Here is an 18,488-nt window from a genome sequence, read left to right as displayed (position 1 = left end):
CCTCTTGGGTTACCACTCCCACTGAAGAGAATGAAAACTAGGATAGGGGCTGGGGTGGCTAGACAGAGAGGCACCCAACAACACCTGTGAGGGCTGGATAGTTGAGCTGTTTAGATGGAACTAGGCTTTAATACCCATTGACATGTATGAGAGCCAAATGGGATGTGGGACAGACTGGACTAGTCTGCTACACTTACTGGCAAACCAGGGTAGGGGTGGGCCTGGTGGGGGTTATTGTGGGTCACTTCGACTAGGCTGTAGCTCCCACTGGTTTATGTGGGGGCCAAGCATGTGCTGGGCAGAACCAGGCTGGACTGCAGCATCCATTGGTTCCAGTGGAAGGAAACAGGGCTGGAAACAGAACCAACCCAGCAGTTGCAATCACCAGCTAATTAGGGCGATGGACTGTGCTGGGCCCTGTACTTCCTAGTACATACAAGAATCTGGTCTGGGAACACCTCAGACAAAGTTTCTTTGGGAAATCTACCCAATCGAACTGCCAGACTCAGAACCCTAATCATGAAAAGACAGAGGACAGAACAAGTCAATCAACACCTCAGCTATATGTTGGCAGTGAAAAACTGGGCAAACGGAGACTCTAAGATGGACTATGTCAACCAGTGGATTCTTCAACAACCTCATCGTGCTTGAAGTGGCAAGACTGGCAGCAATTCATAACTGCTGAACTATCAAAACCACTTGAACAAGACCCTTGAAGCATGCCCCATATCAGGAACCTGGGGTGGTTGGGAGACTGGGTGGGACTTCTCCCTTAATATCCCCCTTTACCTCAGATACATGAAGGAAACAACATGGAAATAATAGTCTTACCCACTTTCCTGTAGCCCTTGAACATTTTTTACCCGAATTAACTATGTAAATATTGTCAAAAATATAATTTAAAAAATGGAAAAAGTAAAAAAAAAAACTTCAAATAAAAGGTATCTTTAAGAATTTGGTAAGCAATATTTAATTATCTATCCTATGCCAATGAAAAAAAAATCAACTGAGTTAGTTAGCATACAGAATTCTTAGGAATAATATTGATGTAAAAAAAATTCTGTGCAAATTTACACTCGGTAAATCATTTAAGTAGACATTGCATTTTTTAGAAGTCTAATTTAAATTTAGCTCAAAACATAAATTCATGTTTAATTTCAAACTGAAAATATTTACAAAGCAATATTTACAAAATACAGAAAATTAAAAGCAAGAGAAGCACACAATGATTTTCGTACCCATTAAAGATGTGTTGAATGAGTGGATGAGTAGTCTTCATGTAGACATCCCGGTTGGTACACGCCTCCCCAAAGACTTCATCAAAATAAAAAACATGCTGAAAAAAAATTTATTTTTATAGAAAGAAACACATTATGGATTTTCTTTGCCACTATTCTAGTTAATATGTGATAAAAGCTTAAACACATTTTTAACTAATAATAACTGACTAGACCCGGCACAATGGCTCAATTGGCTAATCCTCCCCTTGCAAGCACCACAATGCCATATGGGTACTGGTTTGTATCCCAGATGCTCCACTTCCATTTCTGCTCCCTGTTTTTGTGGCCTGGGAAAGCAGTGGAGGATGGCCTAAAGCCTTAGGATCCTACACCCACATGGGAGACCCAGAGAAAATTCCTGGTTCCTGGCTTCAGATTGGCTCAGCTCCAGCCATTGCAGCCACTTGGAGAGTGAACTAGTGGACAGAAGATCTTTCCCTTTTTCTCTCCTTCTCTCTGTAAATCTGCCTCTCCAATAAAAATAAATGTTAAAAACAAAATTGAAGGTATGACAAACTTCAAGATAAACAGGCATTCAATAACTGTTCAATGACAGGATTTTCTTTTGCTTAACTATCTACAGACATGTTTTAGAATATAAAAACAGAATATTTGTTCATTCCTAAGGGATGCAAATTGGTGAGTATTAAATTGAGTCCCCTTAGATACAGGAAAGGATATGCTATGAGTATTATTCACATGGCGCAGTTCATGCCAGCATATCTGAAAATCTGGGGGAGTCTTAGGGGAAGATTGCCATTCTATATAAATTACATAGCTTTTGGGCCCGGTGGCGTGGCCTAGCGGCTAAAGTCCTCACCTTGGACATGCCAGGAGCCCATATGGGCGTTGGTTCTAATCCTGGCAGCTCCACTTCCCAACCAGCTCCCTGCTTGTGCCCTGGGAAAGCAGTCAAGGACGGCACAATGCTTTGGGATCCTGTACCCTCATGGGAGACCTGGAGGAAGTTCCTGGCTCCTGGCTCCAGATTGGCATAGTACCGACTGTTGTGCTCACTTGGGGGATGAATCATCGGACAGAAGATCTTCTCCTTCCTCTCTGTTTCTCCTCCTCTCTGACTTTTTAATAAAAATAAATAAATCTTTGAAAAAATAAATTACATGGCTTTTAATCCTATGAACATTTATTGCCTAACTGCTAGAATGTTAACAATAGGCACTGGGAGCCCAGGATATGATTCTAAGGATGTTAATCTATAAGCATACAAATCACTACAAGCAGACCAGGTAAAGTACGGGTGGAATTCAAACGGAAAACATATTCCCTCAGACTGGCAGACACCAGGAGAAAGACTGTAACGAGAATGGGCCAGGAAGCAGAAGAGTAGGGAAGGAGACAGATGGAGGGAAGCTGTTCTTGCGACAGAAGCATGATCAAGGAATTTAAGGAGAAAGAGTTAACTATTAATGTTTAGGGAAAGTAAAGATTAATGCGGCTAAAATAGAGGAGGTAAGAAAGAAGAAGAGTGAGGTAGAAAGGCTAGACTAATGAGCTAGGACGTGTCACAGATTCTTCATCACCAAGCTCAAGGGAGTGTATATAATGTGCACATTTAATTAAGTAGATAGTGGGGAAACAGTGAAGGGCTTTGCAAGGGGAAGGATACCCTGAGCCATTCTACTGCATTGATTTGGCTTCACAGTGAATGAAGTAAGAACAGGGACTCAAGCAAAAGTAATGAGGTATGCAAAGTCTAAATTGGATAAAAATAACAGAAATGAGGAGATGGACACATGAGAAATTTGACAACCAACTGAAAATGGGGAACTAGAGAGAGAAAGGGGTTGAAGATGCCTTCCACATTGAAAATCATGATAATCCAGAAAAAAACATAGGAGACCTCCACTGATTGGTCTGGAAAGCATGAATTCAGCAGCCATAATTAGTCACATAATTTAGAGGCTTACTGTGTTGACAGCCCAACTGTATCTGATTAGGAAATAATAATAATTTCAAGTTTGACTGAGACATGATGACAGTCCAGGCACTATGAATTGGAGGTTAGACCCTTGTCATCTTTTGGCCCTCTCTAAATATTAAAAGAATTCTTTTGGAGAGTGGCTAGTAGATGGCAACTCTGTGTGTCTCTATCTCCATCCATGACCGTCTCTTTTTTTCTATATCTCTGCTTTTGAAACAAATTAAATAAAAAATGATTTTTTAAAAATTCTTATTTGCAAGGCAAATTTATATAGAGAGAAGGAAGAAACTACAGGTCCACTCCTCAAAATGACCGCAACTGCCAGGCCTGGACCAGGCCAAGAGCCAGGAGCCAGCAGCTTCTTCCAGGTCTCACATGTAGGTGCAGGGTCCCAAGCACTTGGGCCCATCCTCTGCTGCTTTCCTAGGCCTTTTAGCAGGGAGCTGGATTGGAAGTGGAGCAGTCAGGACTTGAACCGGTATCCACATGGAATACAGACACTGCAGACAGAGGCTTAAGCTACTACGCCACAGTGTCGGCCTAAGAATGAATTCTTTACTGAATTATATGCAAAGATTCAGAAAACTGAACTTGTATCAATTTACTGTGGTTCACTGTACACTAAGTTCATTCTGTCTTGTGTGCCTTTACAATAGAAAGTAAATCTAATGGGGCATCTGAGAAGGAACTGGGAGCACAAAATCAAGTTCACCAATTATAGAGTCCAAGTTAAAGTGAGAAAACAGGGTCCTGCGTGGTAGTCTAGCAGCTAAAGTCCTTGCCTTGAATGTGCTGGGATCCCATATGGATGCTGGTTTTGATCCTGCCAGTCCTGTTTCCCATCCAGCTCCCTGCTTGTGGCCTGGGAAAGCAGTCGAGGACAACCCAAGGACTTGGGACCCTGCACCCGTGTGGGAGGCCAGGAGGATGTTCTTGGCTCCTGACTTCAGATTAGCTCAGTTCTCACCATTGCGGCCGCTTGGGGAATGAATCAATGGATGGAAGATCTTCCACTTTGTCTTTCCTCCTCTCTGTATATCTGACTTTCCGATAAAAAAAAAAATAAATCTTATGAACTTTAAGTGTTCTAAAAATGTAATATTTTAAGAACACTAAAATGTTAAGTGTTGAAGCTGAGAGATGGATGAGTTCATTACACTTGTGACTAAGCTTTCAAAAAATAAATAAGGTAAATGTATTTGTTAAATCTAGCTTTAATAAACATGATTTATGTAGAATTCATATCTGGTCTCTAAGCAAGTAGACAAATTATTGTTCAAACATTATAATAGGTTTTTATTCTTAAATATGATATCAAAACAAAGTTATCTACAGATATCTACAGACATACAAATATTTAACATGTTTCAAAAAATACGTGTCAGAAGGAATATTTTGTTTTATTTTTATTACTATTTCACTGAGTATATGGCATTTCTTCTTCTCCCATAGATGCTCATAAATAACTTTAACATTTACTAATCAACAAAACTGGTATCTTTCAACAGGATTTAGACATTGTTTTTTCCAGTGCTTCAAACACCCTTCATGAGATGTAGGAACTTGAAAGATTTTAATGTAATTAACATGCATATAATTCATAATTTCCTCTGCATCATATACTTTCATTTGGTTACATTTTATCAATGAGGTTGAACCAATTTCAATCCTCATTTTAGTTTTGATATGGTCAAAATTTAACAGCTTTTAAAGTTTGTTTCATAAATTGCCTTATGAATTTATAGAATACCTCTGGAAAAATATACTTAGAATAGATAATACTGATTGCTTTCAAAGAAGAAAATGGGATTAGAAGTACATTTTTTACTGTTATCTTTCTGTACCTTTTGATTTGTGTGTGTGTGTGTGTGTGTATATAAACCTATTTTATTTTTTTAAATTTTAAAATAGGTGAATCTATCCTATTCAAAAATTTTTAGTGTTTTCTGTTTGTTTGTTTGTTTGAAAGGCAGAGCAAGAGACAGAGTGAAAGAGAGGAAGAGAAAGAGACACATCCTCTGCTAGCTCGCTCCCCAAGCAGCTCCAATGATGGGCACGGGGCAGGATGAAGGTAGGAGGCAGAAACTCTATTGGGATCTCCCACGTGAGTGGCAGGAGCCCAACCATCTGCTGCCAATATGGGTACACTAGCAGATAGCTGGATCAGAAGCAGCACAGCGGGAACTCAAACCAGAGCTCCAAAGAGGGATGCTGGCACTGCAAACAGCGGTTTGTCCTGCTGTGCCAACTCAACACTAAAATTTTTTTAAACTCAATTAACAGTAGAAAATATCAAAAATATGGACTAAAATAAAGATGAAACTGAAATTACCTGTAAACTTTTTCGTTTTTGAAGATTAACTATCCAGAAGGCAAAGTTAGAGAGAGAGAGAAGGGGAGACACAGAAATCTTCCATCTGCTATTCCATTCCCCAAATGGTTGCAATGGCCAGGGTAAGGACAGGCCAAAGCCAGGAGCCAGAAATTCCATCTGGGTCCTCAAGCACTTAGGCTGTCTTCCACTGCTTTTCCAGGCACCGTAGCAGGGAGCTGGAGTAGAAACAGAGTGACTGAGACTCAAATTGGTGCCCTTATAGGACTTTGGTAGCAGCCTAACCCACTGTGCCAATAATACCAGTCCCATCTCTTTGCCTTGCAAATTTTTATATCCTTCAACTCAGTCTTTTTCCTACATCTACACACACATATAAATATATAAATAGTATATAACATTTTCATGTTATATAATATATATTACAAATATAATATATGTGTGTGTATATATCTTTAAAGCTTTTTTATTTATTGGAAAGGCAGATTTTTTTAAAAAAATTTATTTTTATTGCAAAGTCAGACACAGAGAGGAGGAGAGACAGAAAGATCTTCCGTCAGATGATTCACTCCCCAAGTGATCACAACAGCTGGAGCTGAGCTGATCCAAAGCCAGGATCCAGGAACTTCCTCCAGGTCTCCCATGTAGATGCAGGGTCCAAGGCTTTGGGCCGTCCTAGACTGCTTTCCCAAGCCACAAGCTGGGAGCTTGATGGGAAGTGGAGCCACCGGGAGTAGACCCAGTGCTCATATGGGCTCCTGGCGCATTCTAGGTGAGGACTTTAGCCACTAGGTCGTGGCGCCGGTCCCCAGAAAGGCAGATTTGGAGAGATAAGGAAACACAGAGATAAAGAGATAAAGATCTTCCATCTGTTGGTTCACTTTCCAAGTAGCCACAATGGCTGTGGCTAAGCTGATCTGAATCCAGGAGCTGGGAGTTTCTTCCAAGTCTCCCACATGGATACAGGGTCCCAAGGCTTTAGGCCATCCTCGACTGCTTTCCCAGGCCACAACTAGGGAGCAGCTGGGACACAAACTGGTGCCCACATGGAATCCCAGTGGTTGCAAAACTAGGATTTAGTCACTAGGCCACTGGGCCTTTCTACATGTATTTTTAAGAACTTGAAACACATAATTGTTATTTTTTACTCCTGTTAACATTATATAGGATAGCACATTACATGTTACTAAGTAAAAAAACTTGAAAAGACATAATATTGTGGCCAATATTACGGTATAGCAAGGTAAGCTTCTTACTGCAGTGCCAGCATCCCATATGGGTGCAGTTCAAGTCTTATCTGCTCTGCTTCTGATCCTGCTCCTTGCTAATGGCCAGAGAATGAGCAGAAGATGGCCCAAGTACTGGGGTCCTTATACCAATGTGGGAGACCTAGGCTGTGGACTTGTACAGTTCCAACCTTTGAGGCCATGGGGAAAACAAACCAGTGGTTGGAAGATATCTCTCTCTCTCTCCTCTTTAACTATTCCTTTCAAATAAAAAAAATAAGCCTTTTATAAAAAGATATAATATTTAATTAGGCACACAGACCTACTGTTGTAATTCCTAAATAAGTTTAGAAATAAAACCCAAAGAATATAGAATCAATACTTATTTAGCATCCACTTGCTATGAACCTTTTCTTTTTTCTCTTTGAGGAAGGAAAATGAGAAAATTAGTCTTCCCACGAGTTTTTTTATTATAGCATTGACAGGTAAGGACTTTGACCTATGAGAGCAAAGGTCCAAAGTTCAAACAGCAGAGAAAGTGCCATGGTAACTATAGGTATTCAATAAGTATTGAGCAGCGGTAATGACAAAGTAGTACGGATATTGTGTTTAGAAATAATGGGAAAATACAAGAGATAAGACGGCGTCTCCTTGAGGGAATTACTGTGACACAGCATCATTAAGAAGTCTTGGATAGCCAGTGATTGGATATAGCTAATCTTATGGGTATAAGTAGCCATAGAACTAAACAGCATTACAACTAATTGGTCATTTAGACCATCTTGAAAATAAATATCTCCCACTGAGACCTAACAGGCTCTGCATTGATCAACAATCAATAAAGCTGTTAAAGTGACTGGATTGGTTTTACACCAGTCTAGTAATTTAGTGCCATAGAAAGAATCAGTGGATTATTTGGACTGTCTCAGTGAAACAGTATTTTGGTAACCAAGGAAAAAAAGAACAATGCCAAGTTTGAAACAAGGGGCAAGTGTTAACAAATTGACTTCAGTGTTAATAGATTTATTCCAGTAGAGTAAGATTTCAGCTGACTAAGGTGAATTTCTAGAATACCATATATATATATTTTTTTTTTTTTCCTACCAGACACTGCATTTCCAGGCAGGCGACTATTAGGAGTGGAGAGAATACAGTATCAATGTTGAGGGAGGCAAATTCTGAGTAACAGAAATTTCTGAATCTAACATCAGGTGGGTTATCTAGCCTCCTAGATTAATAACAATTTTGGAGTACCTAAATTATGATCTGTGGAGTTTCCTGTTCCTTTAGGAGATTGAAGAGTTACTGCAAGGTACTTACCAGTTGGAGCAAGGTGTAAGCTCCTTCACTGGATTCTTTAATCGTTCTATCAGGTAATGAACACCGTATGTCTGTTTTATTTAAACTCTGTGCTAAGGAATCATATCCTTTGATTATATTACCTCAAGTTGGCCTTGTGCACGGTAACCTAATCAGAGCCAAATTTCTACCAATTAAGCCTAAACCCAAACAGCTGAGACTCAAAATAAGCAGTTGGCTGGCAATTCGGAGCTTGTTGCTGTACTCAGCAGAGTAAGAAATCCACATTGCGAGATGCAGGCAAGAGGGATCACTTGGTAGTCACTCTTGGGTGTCTACTCAGTGACTGGTCCTATGACAACTACTTCACTTAAATTCTTCTTATGCTCTCATTTTTCTTTTTGCTTAATATATATAATAAATTCACATACAGTATGCAAGTAAATGTATACATAACTGACGCAAGTAGAGGAATTATGTTTCTGTATTTCTTACTGCACCATATCATTAAAGAATGAAGACCCCAGATACCAATGATTTCATAACAGGAATGTCAACACTCAAACCAGAAACTAAATTTGAGAATTTATATGCTATTATTCAAACAAAAAAGCAAAAAACTGGCAAATCTGATATTAATTTCTAACACAAACACCAAAATATCTCACCTGCAGGATATATTGTGTGAGATTGACTGCTTCTTTTTTCTCATGTACAAGTAGAGTTTCTTTGTCTTCTACAGTAATGATATTAATTTCTCCACGACGTACTTCCCTTAGGGCCAGAGGGCGCTTGCGAACACAAACTCTGATTTTCTCCATCTCAGTCCAAGTTTTCTCTTTCTCTGAGGTGTTCTGTCTGGTATGTTGGTAAACAGGCTTTAATTAATAACAGTATATTTTGTTGTAGTATTAGGAATAATATTAACATCTATTTACTTATTTTCATTTATTTGAAAGGCGAAGTGACAGAGAAAGAAAAGATTTTCCAAGGTCATGCCAGGGTGAAGCCAAGACTCCAGAACTCTATTTGGGTATTCCACAAGGGTAGCTGGGGCTCAGGTATCTGATCCACCATTCACTGACTACCAGCATACATTAGCAAGAAGTGGAATCTGAAGCAGAGTAACCAGCCATGGACATCCTCAATGGTGGCTTTACCCACTGTGCCAATACTCACCCCTGAGCATGATAGAGTTTCACATGTTACATATTGGGGTGATTAGTTGGCTTAGCAGTTAAGATGCTGCTTGGGATGTCCACATTTCTGACTGGAGTGTCGGATTCCACTCTGGGCTCTACCGCCAATCCAAGTTCCCTACTGATGGGCATGTGGGGAGGTGGCAAGCAAAGGCTCAAATACTTGGATTCCTCACTCGGATTGCGTTCAGTGCTCCTGGCTTCAGCCTGTCCCAGTCTTGGCTGCTACAGGTGTTTGTGGTGTGAACCAATAGATGAAAAAAATCTCTCTGCCTTTCAAGTGGAAAAAAAAAAGTGAAAGTATATATTTAAAATGAACCACTGTGAAAGCTATTTTAAAAATAATTTAAAGTATATTTGTTCATTTATTTAAGAGGTAGAAACAAGAGAAAGAAACAGGCAGTATGATGGAGGAAATCCTAGTTGTTGGTTCACTTCCCCAATGTCTGCAGTAGCTGAGGCTGGGCCCAGCTGAAGCTGTGAGTTGGGAACCCAATTCAAGTTTCCTACAGGGATAGTAGGGATCCTGTTACTTAAGTTCCCCCTGTGGCTTCCCAGATCATTCATTAGCATGAAGCTGGAATCAGGAACCAGCAGTGGACTCAAACAAAGGCTGAAACCCAGAGACTACAAATATGAGACGGGACTCTTAATCACTAGGTCAGATTCTCTCTCTAGAAGATTCTTTCATTAGCTAAATCCCAATTACTTCTATATCCATCCCTACTTCATCAATTTTTATATAGAACAAAACAACACAAAAGAAAAATCCCTTCAGGAACTGTTCTAGCTCTGAGACATATTCGGCTTCTATACATGATTTGCTAATGGTGAACGCTCCTTACATTCCCAAAACTCAGGTTGGTTAATTCCCCCAATCTAACGCAATATGTTGTTACCATCTCTCTAAGACCTTTACACAACCCAATCCCATGCCTCTTATTACCTTTCAATCCAGTTATTTTTTCATATTTACCACTTTCTTAATCATTAGTACAATTTTTATCCTGCCTGTAAATTCCATAAAGTAGGTGCTAAGTATCAATATTTCTACTGTTCCTCTCAGATATATTCTTTTGCTCTCAATGTTTCCTACTTCCTCTTTTTATGCACTCCTGACACGTGTGTGTGTTTGTGTATTAAAACACAATCAAGTCTTTCCAGAAAAATTTTATGGCTATTCACCTTCAATTCAACCTTCTATTCAGATGCGTTCTTTCATTGGTTTCAGTGAACTACTCAACCTTAACATTTAGAGTGATATTCCTTTGCTTAGGGATGCAAAGTTCACCAAGTTTACTCGCTGAACCTAATGACAGTCTCATCTAAGAATTGACCATTTATTAGAAACTCCTCTAAAACTAGGAAGCAAGAAAACAGGGTTCTTGAACACAGGTGTTTTATCAGGATCAACGCCTTTGGCTCATGTACTAAGAATGCTTTAGCAAAACAAACTACTCCCTCTTTCACATGATAAAATTTTATTAACAGTCCTTAAAAATCCTTTCATAATAGGGCTAATATAAGCTCCTGTTCTATATAATTGCTTCATGTCAATTTTGATTTTCTGAACCTTCCAAGTGACTGGAATATTATTTTTTGCCAGAATGTAAATTAGCAAAAAACAAAACCCTAGAAATAATTATTTTTAGATTTTTTTTAATTTTTATTGCAAAGTCATATATACAGAGAGAATGAGAGACAGAGAGAAAGATCTTCCGTCCACTGATTCACTCCCTAAGTAGACACAATGGCCAGAGGCTGAGCCAGTTCAAACCCAGGAGCCAGGGGCTTCCTCTGGGTCACCTGCATTGGTGCCGGGTCCCAATGCTTTGGGCCATCCTCGACTGCCTTTCCCAGGCCACAAGCAGGGAGCTTGATGGGAAGCAGGGCGGCGGGGATTAGAACCAGTGCCCATATGAGATCCTGGCACACGCAAGGTGAGGAATTCAGCTGCTGGGCTACCGCACCAGGCCCTACAAAGAAAATGTCTAAAATAAAGTATTTAAAAAAAATTTTTATATATTTGAATTTCACAAGAAAGGAAATTATAATGTATCATTTAAAAATAAGCTTTTTAGAAAAGATCCATTTATTTGAAAGGTCAAATGATACAGAGGGAAAGACAGAGAGAGGTCTTCTACTCACTGTAACAGAAAGGTCCAGGCCAATACTATGAGTCAGGAACTCCACCCTGATCTCTCACATGGGTGGTAGAGACACAAATATTCATGCCATGTTTTCTACATTAGCAGGAATCAGGTTGGAAACAGTAGCCAGGACTAACGAGCATTCCAATGCAGGATGTCAGTGAAGCAGGCCACAGCCTAACCTATTTAGACTCCAGCCCCTACTGCATCACTTAAAAAGTGGTTCTTGTGTCAAAGCCTCTCATTAATAATCTAATCATATGCAACTAATCCAAGAGCACAGGAAAAATATTGACCTTTATTCACCCTAGAACTTTTTTCAATAGGAGGCAGAAAAACAGAGCACAAGTGTGAGATCCACTGGCTTATTTCCCAGATGCTCATAGCCCAGCCCTCCCACACGGCTAGCAGAAATCCAACTACTCATGCCATCACCTGCTGCCTCCCAGGGCTGGTACTGGAAGACAAAGCCAGAACCACAACAAAAAAAAACTCCCGTATACCCAGGTATCCTAGCTTTCATCTTCGTCTTATTTATTATTTTTTGTTTTATTTTCTTGTTAATTTATCTTATTTTTTTTTAAAGATTCATTGCTTTTCATTGGAAAGGTAGATATAAAAAGAAAAGACAGAAAGATCTTCCGACTGCTGGTTCACTCCCCAGTGGCTACAAAGGTCGGCGCTGAGCTGATTAGAAGCCAGAAGTCAGGAGATTCTTCCGGGTCTCACACACAGGTGCAGGATCCCAAAGCTCTGGGCCATTTTTCACTGCTTTCCCAGCCCACACGCAGGGAGCCAGATGGGAAGTAGAGCAGTTGGGACACAAACTGATACCCATACAGACTCCAGGTATGTGCAACGTGAGAACTTTGGCCACTGGACTACTGTGCCTGAACTCCTAGGTTTCATCTTAACTGTAAAACCAAATACCTGTCCCTAAATCTTCTGAAAATGTAAAGAGAACTCAAGATGAGTAGTCAATGAAAAAAAGACCTGTAGTTCTTAAATTCAAAGGGAAAGAAGGAATGCCTGTTCATCTTTTTAAAGAAGCCAGCTTCGGGCCCAGTGCCGTGCCCTAGCGGCTAAAGTCCTCACCTTGAACCTGCCGGGATCTTATATGGGCGCCGGTTCTAATCCCGGTGGTTCCACTTCCCATCCAGCTCCCTCTTTGTGGCCTGGGAAAGCAGTTGAGGACCGCCCAAAGCCTTGGACCTTGCACCCGCATGTGAGACCCGGAAGAGGATCCAGGCTCCTGGCTTTGGATCGGTGCAGCACCAGCGGTTGTGGCCACTTGGGGAGTGGATCAAAGGATGGAAGATATTTCTCTCTGTATGTCTGACTTTGCAATAAAAATATAAAACCTTTTAAAAAAAAAAGCCAGCTTTAATGCTTACTCTTTTCTAGAATATAAATGTGTTACATTTTTATTAAAGTCCTGAGGCAAGCCATTTATTTTCAACTTTTTGAGTATCTAATAAGTAAAAATCTGCTTTGAGGTAACCAGAGAATTTCTTTGGCTGATTCCCTAACAGTAATTCTTAAGCTGGTAAGAGGATTTTGCATGGTTCCAAAACCCTGACTACTACTTGGGGTCAGGGTGAGAAGACAATATTGAAGATCATTGGAGAAAATGTCCCTTCTTATCTTCACCTCCCTAACATAACTTTTTTTTAATTTATTTTTATTGGAAAGGCAGATAAGCAGAGAGGAAGATCTTTCATCAGATGGTTCCCTCCCCAAGCGGCTACAACGGTTGGAGCTGAGACAATCCAAAGCCAGGAGACAAGAGCTTCCTCCGGGTCTCCCACGCAGGTGTAAGAACCCAAACCTCTGGGCCATCCTCAACTGCTCTTCCAGGCCATAGGCAGGGAGCTGGATGGGAAGCGGGGCTGCTGGGATTAGAACCGGCAGCCATATGGGATTCCGGCTCATTCAAGGTGAGGACTTTAGCCGCTATTGTATTGTGCCGGGTCCCATAACATAATCTTTTAAACAGGAAAAATAATGTAAGAAAGCACAGTCCAACAGACTCTACTCTGGCTCTGTCATTTCCAAACATCTATAGGGTACTTAAAATATTCTTATATAGAACTGAGCCTAGGGCCCGGCGCGGTGGCGCAAGTGGTTAAGTCCTCGCCTTGCACGCCCGGGATCCCATATGGGCGCCGGTTCTAATCCCGGCAGCCCCGCTTCCCTTCCAGCTCCCTGCCTGTGGCCTGGGAAAGCAGTTGAGGACGGCCCAAAGCTTTGGGACCCTGCACCCGCGTGGGAGACCCGGAAGAGGCTCCTGGCTTCGGATCGGCATAGTATCGGCCCGTTGCGGCTCACTTGGGGAGTGAATCATCGGATGGAAGATCTTCCTCTCTGTCTCTCCTCTCTGTATATCCGCCTTTCCAATAAAAAATAATAAAAATAAATCTTTAAAAAAAAAAAAAAAAAGAAAAGAAAAAAAAAAAAAGAACTGAGCCTAGCAGAGAGGGTACTTAATTTTTGTCAAATAAACAAAATGACAATTTCTAAACTAAAGTATCCATTTAATCTTGATGGGGGTTAATTGGAAAGTCAGATCTACAGACTGAAGGAGAGACAGAGGGAAAGATCCTCCATCCGTTGGTTCACTCTCCAAGCGGCTACAGTGGCCAGAGCGGAGTCAATCCGAAGCCAGTAGCCAGGAGCCTGGAGCCTCCTCTGGGTCTCTCACATGGGTGCAGGGTCTCAAGGCCTTGGGCTGGGCCCCTCTGCCTTCCCAGGGCACAAGTAGGGAGCTGGAAGAGAAGTGGAGCAGCCTGGACACCAATCGGTGTCTGTAGGGATCCTGGGTGTGCAAGGTGAGGACTTTAGCCATTAGGTTACCATGCCAGGCTCAAAGTAATATCTTAGTAAGTCATTTTAATTTAATTTTTTGTGTTGCTCAATAAAAGATGGTAGTAGTCAAAGTGTTCTTTCACAATGAACTAATCAACAGGATAGCAATAATCATTTTCACAGTCATGTGGCAATCTAGTTCTCGAAGAATCATCAGAAGCAAATAGTATTACATATTCTGTGTTTAACTAGAAGAAACAAAGTTTTCAGATTACTAAGGGTGCTATCTTTTAGCTTTAAAACCAAGTTTTTTTTTTTGAGTAAAAGAATTGGTTATGAAATGCTATGAAACCTTTCATATCTTATTACAAATGATATTTTAAAAAGAAAATAGAGCTTAACAATTTTATTTCCCCACAACTTATACAGATAACTTATAACATAAATCCAGCAACAGCTTTTTCTTTAAGAACGCATTTCCTGTTATACCAGTTACTAGCAGATTGATATTTCACCTTTCTAGGAATCTTATTTCAAAATGTAACCCAAAGCACTAGGTGAAAATAACTGAGCATCACTCTCTCAAATTCAGATCTTCACCAAATGTTCTGATTCTTTGTAATCACAAGCATCATGTTTTCCTTGGCTAGAATTACAGAAAGCACCCAAAAATCAGGATCATCTGACAATGCATGCAAATAAGTTGCTCCAAAGACTGACTTCATTCAACTACATCTCTTTGGTTTTTAACTAAGCTGTAAGCCTCCTGGTTGGTTTGAGTGAATTTGATGGCCTTACTAAATAATTAAATAAATAAATCCTGAAGATTTTGTAATCTCTTTCTGTTTCCATTATAGAAAATCAGTCAACATTTCACTTTCACAGATGCACCAGATATATCATGTTACACTACAATAAATAATAGAAATAGATCTGCTATAGGAGTAACCGATCTGGCAAAGAGCAGCTGTTTGATGCCCACGAACAATATCATCTTTCTCCCATCTGGAAAGCTTCGTATAATACCTCACTGTCTCCCATCCAGGCATTCCTACTATTAATTCCAAAGCTGTTCACTATCATTTTTGTTATATTCATTTACTGTAAATAAGGAATTGCTCTCTTCTGGTCATGAAGGGCAGATCTATCCCTGCCCAAGGTTGCTGTTTCTCTAAAACAGAAATAAAGCATAGAAAATTCTTACCTGACACAGGAATGAGGAATTCCATAGTTATATCCTGATTCACGACAGACTCTTTGAATAACAGGAATGTCACAATCTCCCAATATTGGAGAAAAGGGATTTGATGAGGAGAATGAAGAGTTGATTTTTGTTTGCACATAGGAATCAGCAGTTGTGGCGTTCAGAGTTCTTGTTTTTGTATGGTACTGCGAATCACCTGGCAACATGTGTTCCAGAACTTTTAGATGAGTATACTTCTGTTCAGTTGTAGGGAAATTTGACAAACTGCACGTTTCAAAACCAATACTGCTGGGAGTTCTGCTTTCCTTGTTAGTAGGAGAATCAAAATTTAATTGTCTGCGAGGGCCAGATTTGAATTCATAGGGTTTGGTATACAGGCTGTTTGTCTGAAGGGAATTCTTTGGGCTAATGGCTGCTTTATCTTTTTCCTGCATAATCTTAATGATTTTGATAAGTTGGAAGAGACGTTTGCGGTCATTCATGTCACGAACTCCCAATTTGGTGTAGTCCTTCATTGTAATCTTGGCTAATTCATCTACTTTCTGAAGGCCAAGAGCAGTAAAATGAGGATAATACTGTGAAAGTTCAGCTTCACAAAGACATTCATATAACCAGGATGCCATTTTTGTGAATTGGTTTTTATAAACTCTGAGAGAGAAAAAAAAGAGTAGTTCATTTGAAGTAAAGAAAACCAAAAAACATGTTGAAAGACATCCTTATATTAAGTTGTCAATAAATGTATTTTCTTTTGAAATGACTGAATAACACCATAGCAAATAAGCACTTTGTACAGCATATGAAGCTTTATAGTAACATCTACTTGATTCATCTACTTAACAAAAGTAGCCTTTTAATTAGATACAAAGATAAGCAGAAATACACATAATACTTACTTATTTCTAGGCAGAGTTCCTTCCAATCTTGCAATGTCGTTTTGACACATGCCACAAACTACTGAAACCTTGTTCTCAGCTACTGATTATACAGGGACTAATTTTAGATATTCAACTTAATGTCAAGGCATGTCGCACAACTGTTTCCTGTGATTAATGAACAAAGGCTAAGAACTCTTTCAGAATAGAAAGTAGAATCAAATAGAAGACCACACGGAATTATAAACTAACACAGCCCAAACGAAACTGGACGTATATGTGCTGAATACTGGCAAAAATCAGTTAAGCAGAAATAGAAACATCAATTCAGAACCAATTAATTCAGGATTTCAGACTATTTTAAAACATTGCCACTAATGCCTACACATACAGAACATGAACCAAATAATTTATCCAGGGAGTAAGTATAGTCTGTATTTTAAATGGGTACACATTAAAATGTTCAATCATTTAAAAATTTTAAATACTTAATAAATGATATGGTCATAATATAATCTTAGTCTGCTGATTAAAGTCAGGAGCTTGAATTCTCTAAAACATTATTAATAAAATTCAAGTTCCCAATACTTAAGTAAATTTTATTTTGTTTTTAAAAATTGTTTTATAATTGGGCCCGGTGCGATGGCGCAGTGGTTAAGGTCCTCGCCTTGCACACCTGGGATCCCATATGGGCACCGGTTCTAATCCCAGCAGCCCTGCTTCCCATCCAGCTCCCTGCCTGTGGCCTGGGAAAGCAGTCGAGGACGGCCCAAAGCTTTGGGACCCTGCACCTGCGTGGGAGACCCGGAAGAGGCTCCTGGCTTCGGATTGGCTCAGCTCTTGCTGTGTGGTCGCCTGGGGAGTGAACCATGGGACGGAAGATCTTCCTCTCTGTCTCTCCTCTCTGTATATCCACCTTTCCAATAAAAATAAAATCTTTAAATAAAAAAAAATGTTTTAGAATTGTTCTTAAGATTCAGTTAGTTAACTGCTGGTAAAACCTCGCTGTTTTTCATTTTTCTTAAGATCGATTTTGAAAGAGTGAATTAGTGGATAGAAGATCTTTGTCTCTTTGTGAATCTGTCTTCCTGAATAAAAATAAATATATCTTTTAAAAAATCTGTCATGTGAAGAAGTTCAGCCAACAGTCATCTCCAAAGCCACACATCCAGCCCCTCTTGGCACTACTAGATGACTGTAGTCACATGAAAGATCCCAAGAGTAAACAGAAAAACTACCTATGCCTAGCCCAAATACCTGACTCACAGAACTTTGAACAATGTCTTAAAAAGATTTATTTGCTTACTTATTTATTTATAAGAGAGAGACAGAGAGAATATCTTCTGTCCACTGATTCACTACCCAAACAGCCACAATAGCTGGAACTGGGCCATAGAGCTGAAACTCCAGCTGAGCCTCCTATGTGGGTGGGTGGTAGGGGCAGAAGTACATGGCCATCTGCTGCTTTCACAGGCACCATTCCAGAGAGCTGGACTGAAAGCACGGCAGCTGGGACTTTAGGCATTGCAATATAGAATGCCAAAGTTGTGACAACTTAACCTGCTGAATCACAATGACGGCCCCAGTTAACTGAGGCTACTAGATTTGGGAGTAGACTGCTACACAGCAGTAGATAATAATAAATTGTCCTTTAAAAAATATTTTTACTGGGGTCAGTGCTGTCAAGCCTCCGTGTACAGTGCTGGTATCCCACATGGGCACCAGTTCGTGTCCTGTTTGTTCCACCTCTCACCCAGCTCCCTGGTTATGCCCCGGGAAATCAGTGGAGGATAGCTCAAGTCCTCGTGCCCTTGCAGCCCTGTGGGAGACCAAAGGAAGTTCCTGCCTCCTGGTATCAGATTGGCTCAGCTGCATCCATTTGCAGTCAATTGGTGGAGTGAACCAGCAGATGGAAGCTCTGTCTCTCTAGAAATCAAGGTTGATGATTGCTGACTTTTTAGAGTATTTCTAATATAGTGACTATGAGTATACTAGAGGAAAGGTAGCAAATCTGTAGTATAATAATACACATCATAAAAAATACACATCATAAATGAGAAATATTCATGCTGTTCTTCTCTTCTGTACCCATGGTAAATAATTTCAATTATGATGTTTCATTTACTTCTTTACTAATGTAATTTATTTGCAAAGCAGAGTGACAGAAGAAAAGACTAAT

The 18,488-nt window shown here is 40.0% G+C and overlaps 1 protein-coding gene across 1 annotated transcript in view; it reads right to left on the bottom strand.

The window, feature by feature from the left end:
• KIF24 (kinesin family member 24) overlaps nt 1-16,474 on the bottom strand; it is a 45,136-nt gene extending 28,662 nt beyond the window's left edge. Inside the window, exons 1-4 of the mRNA XM_040963829.1 lie at nt 16,331-16,474; nt 15,438-16,085; nt 8,748-8,937; nt 1,239-1,336 (exon numbers count right to left, since the gene is read on the bottom strand). Of these exons, the coding sequence (XP_040819763.1) occupies nt 1,239-1,336; nt 8,748-8,937; nt 15,438-16,085; nt 16,331-16,380 (986 nt within the window). The 5' untranslated portion in view covers nt 16,381-16,474. The remainder of the gene's footprint in view (nt 1-1,238; nt 1,337-8,747; nt 8,938-15,437; nt 16,086-16,330) is intronic.
• Between the last annotated feature and the right edge of the window lie 2,014 nt (nt 16,475-18,488).

This window comes from Ochotona curzoniae, unplaced genomic scaffold (assembly GCF_017591425.1).
Source record: "Ochotona curzoniae isolate NIBS_2020 unplaced genomic scaffold, NIBS_Ocur_1.0 scaffold_3208, whole genome shotgun sequence".
NCBI lineage: Eukaryota > Metazoa > Chordata > Mammalia > Lagomorpha > Ochotonidae > Ochotona > Ochotona curzoniae.
This window is presented reverse-complemented; position numbering and strand designations above follow the sequence as displayed.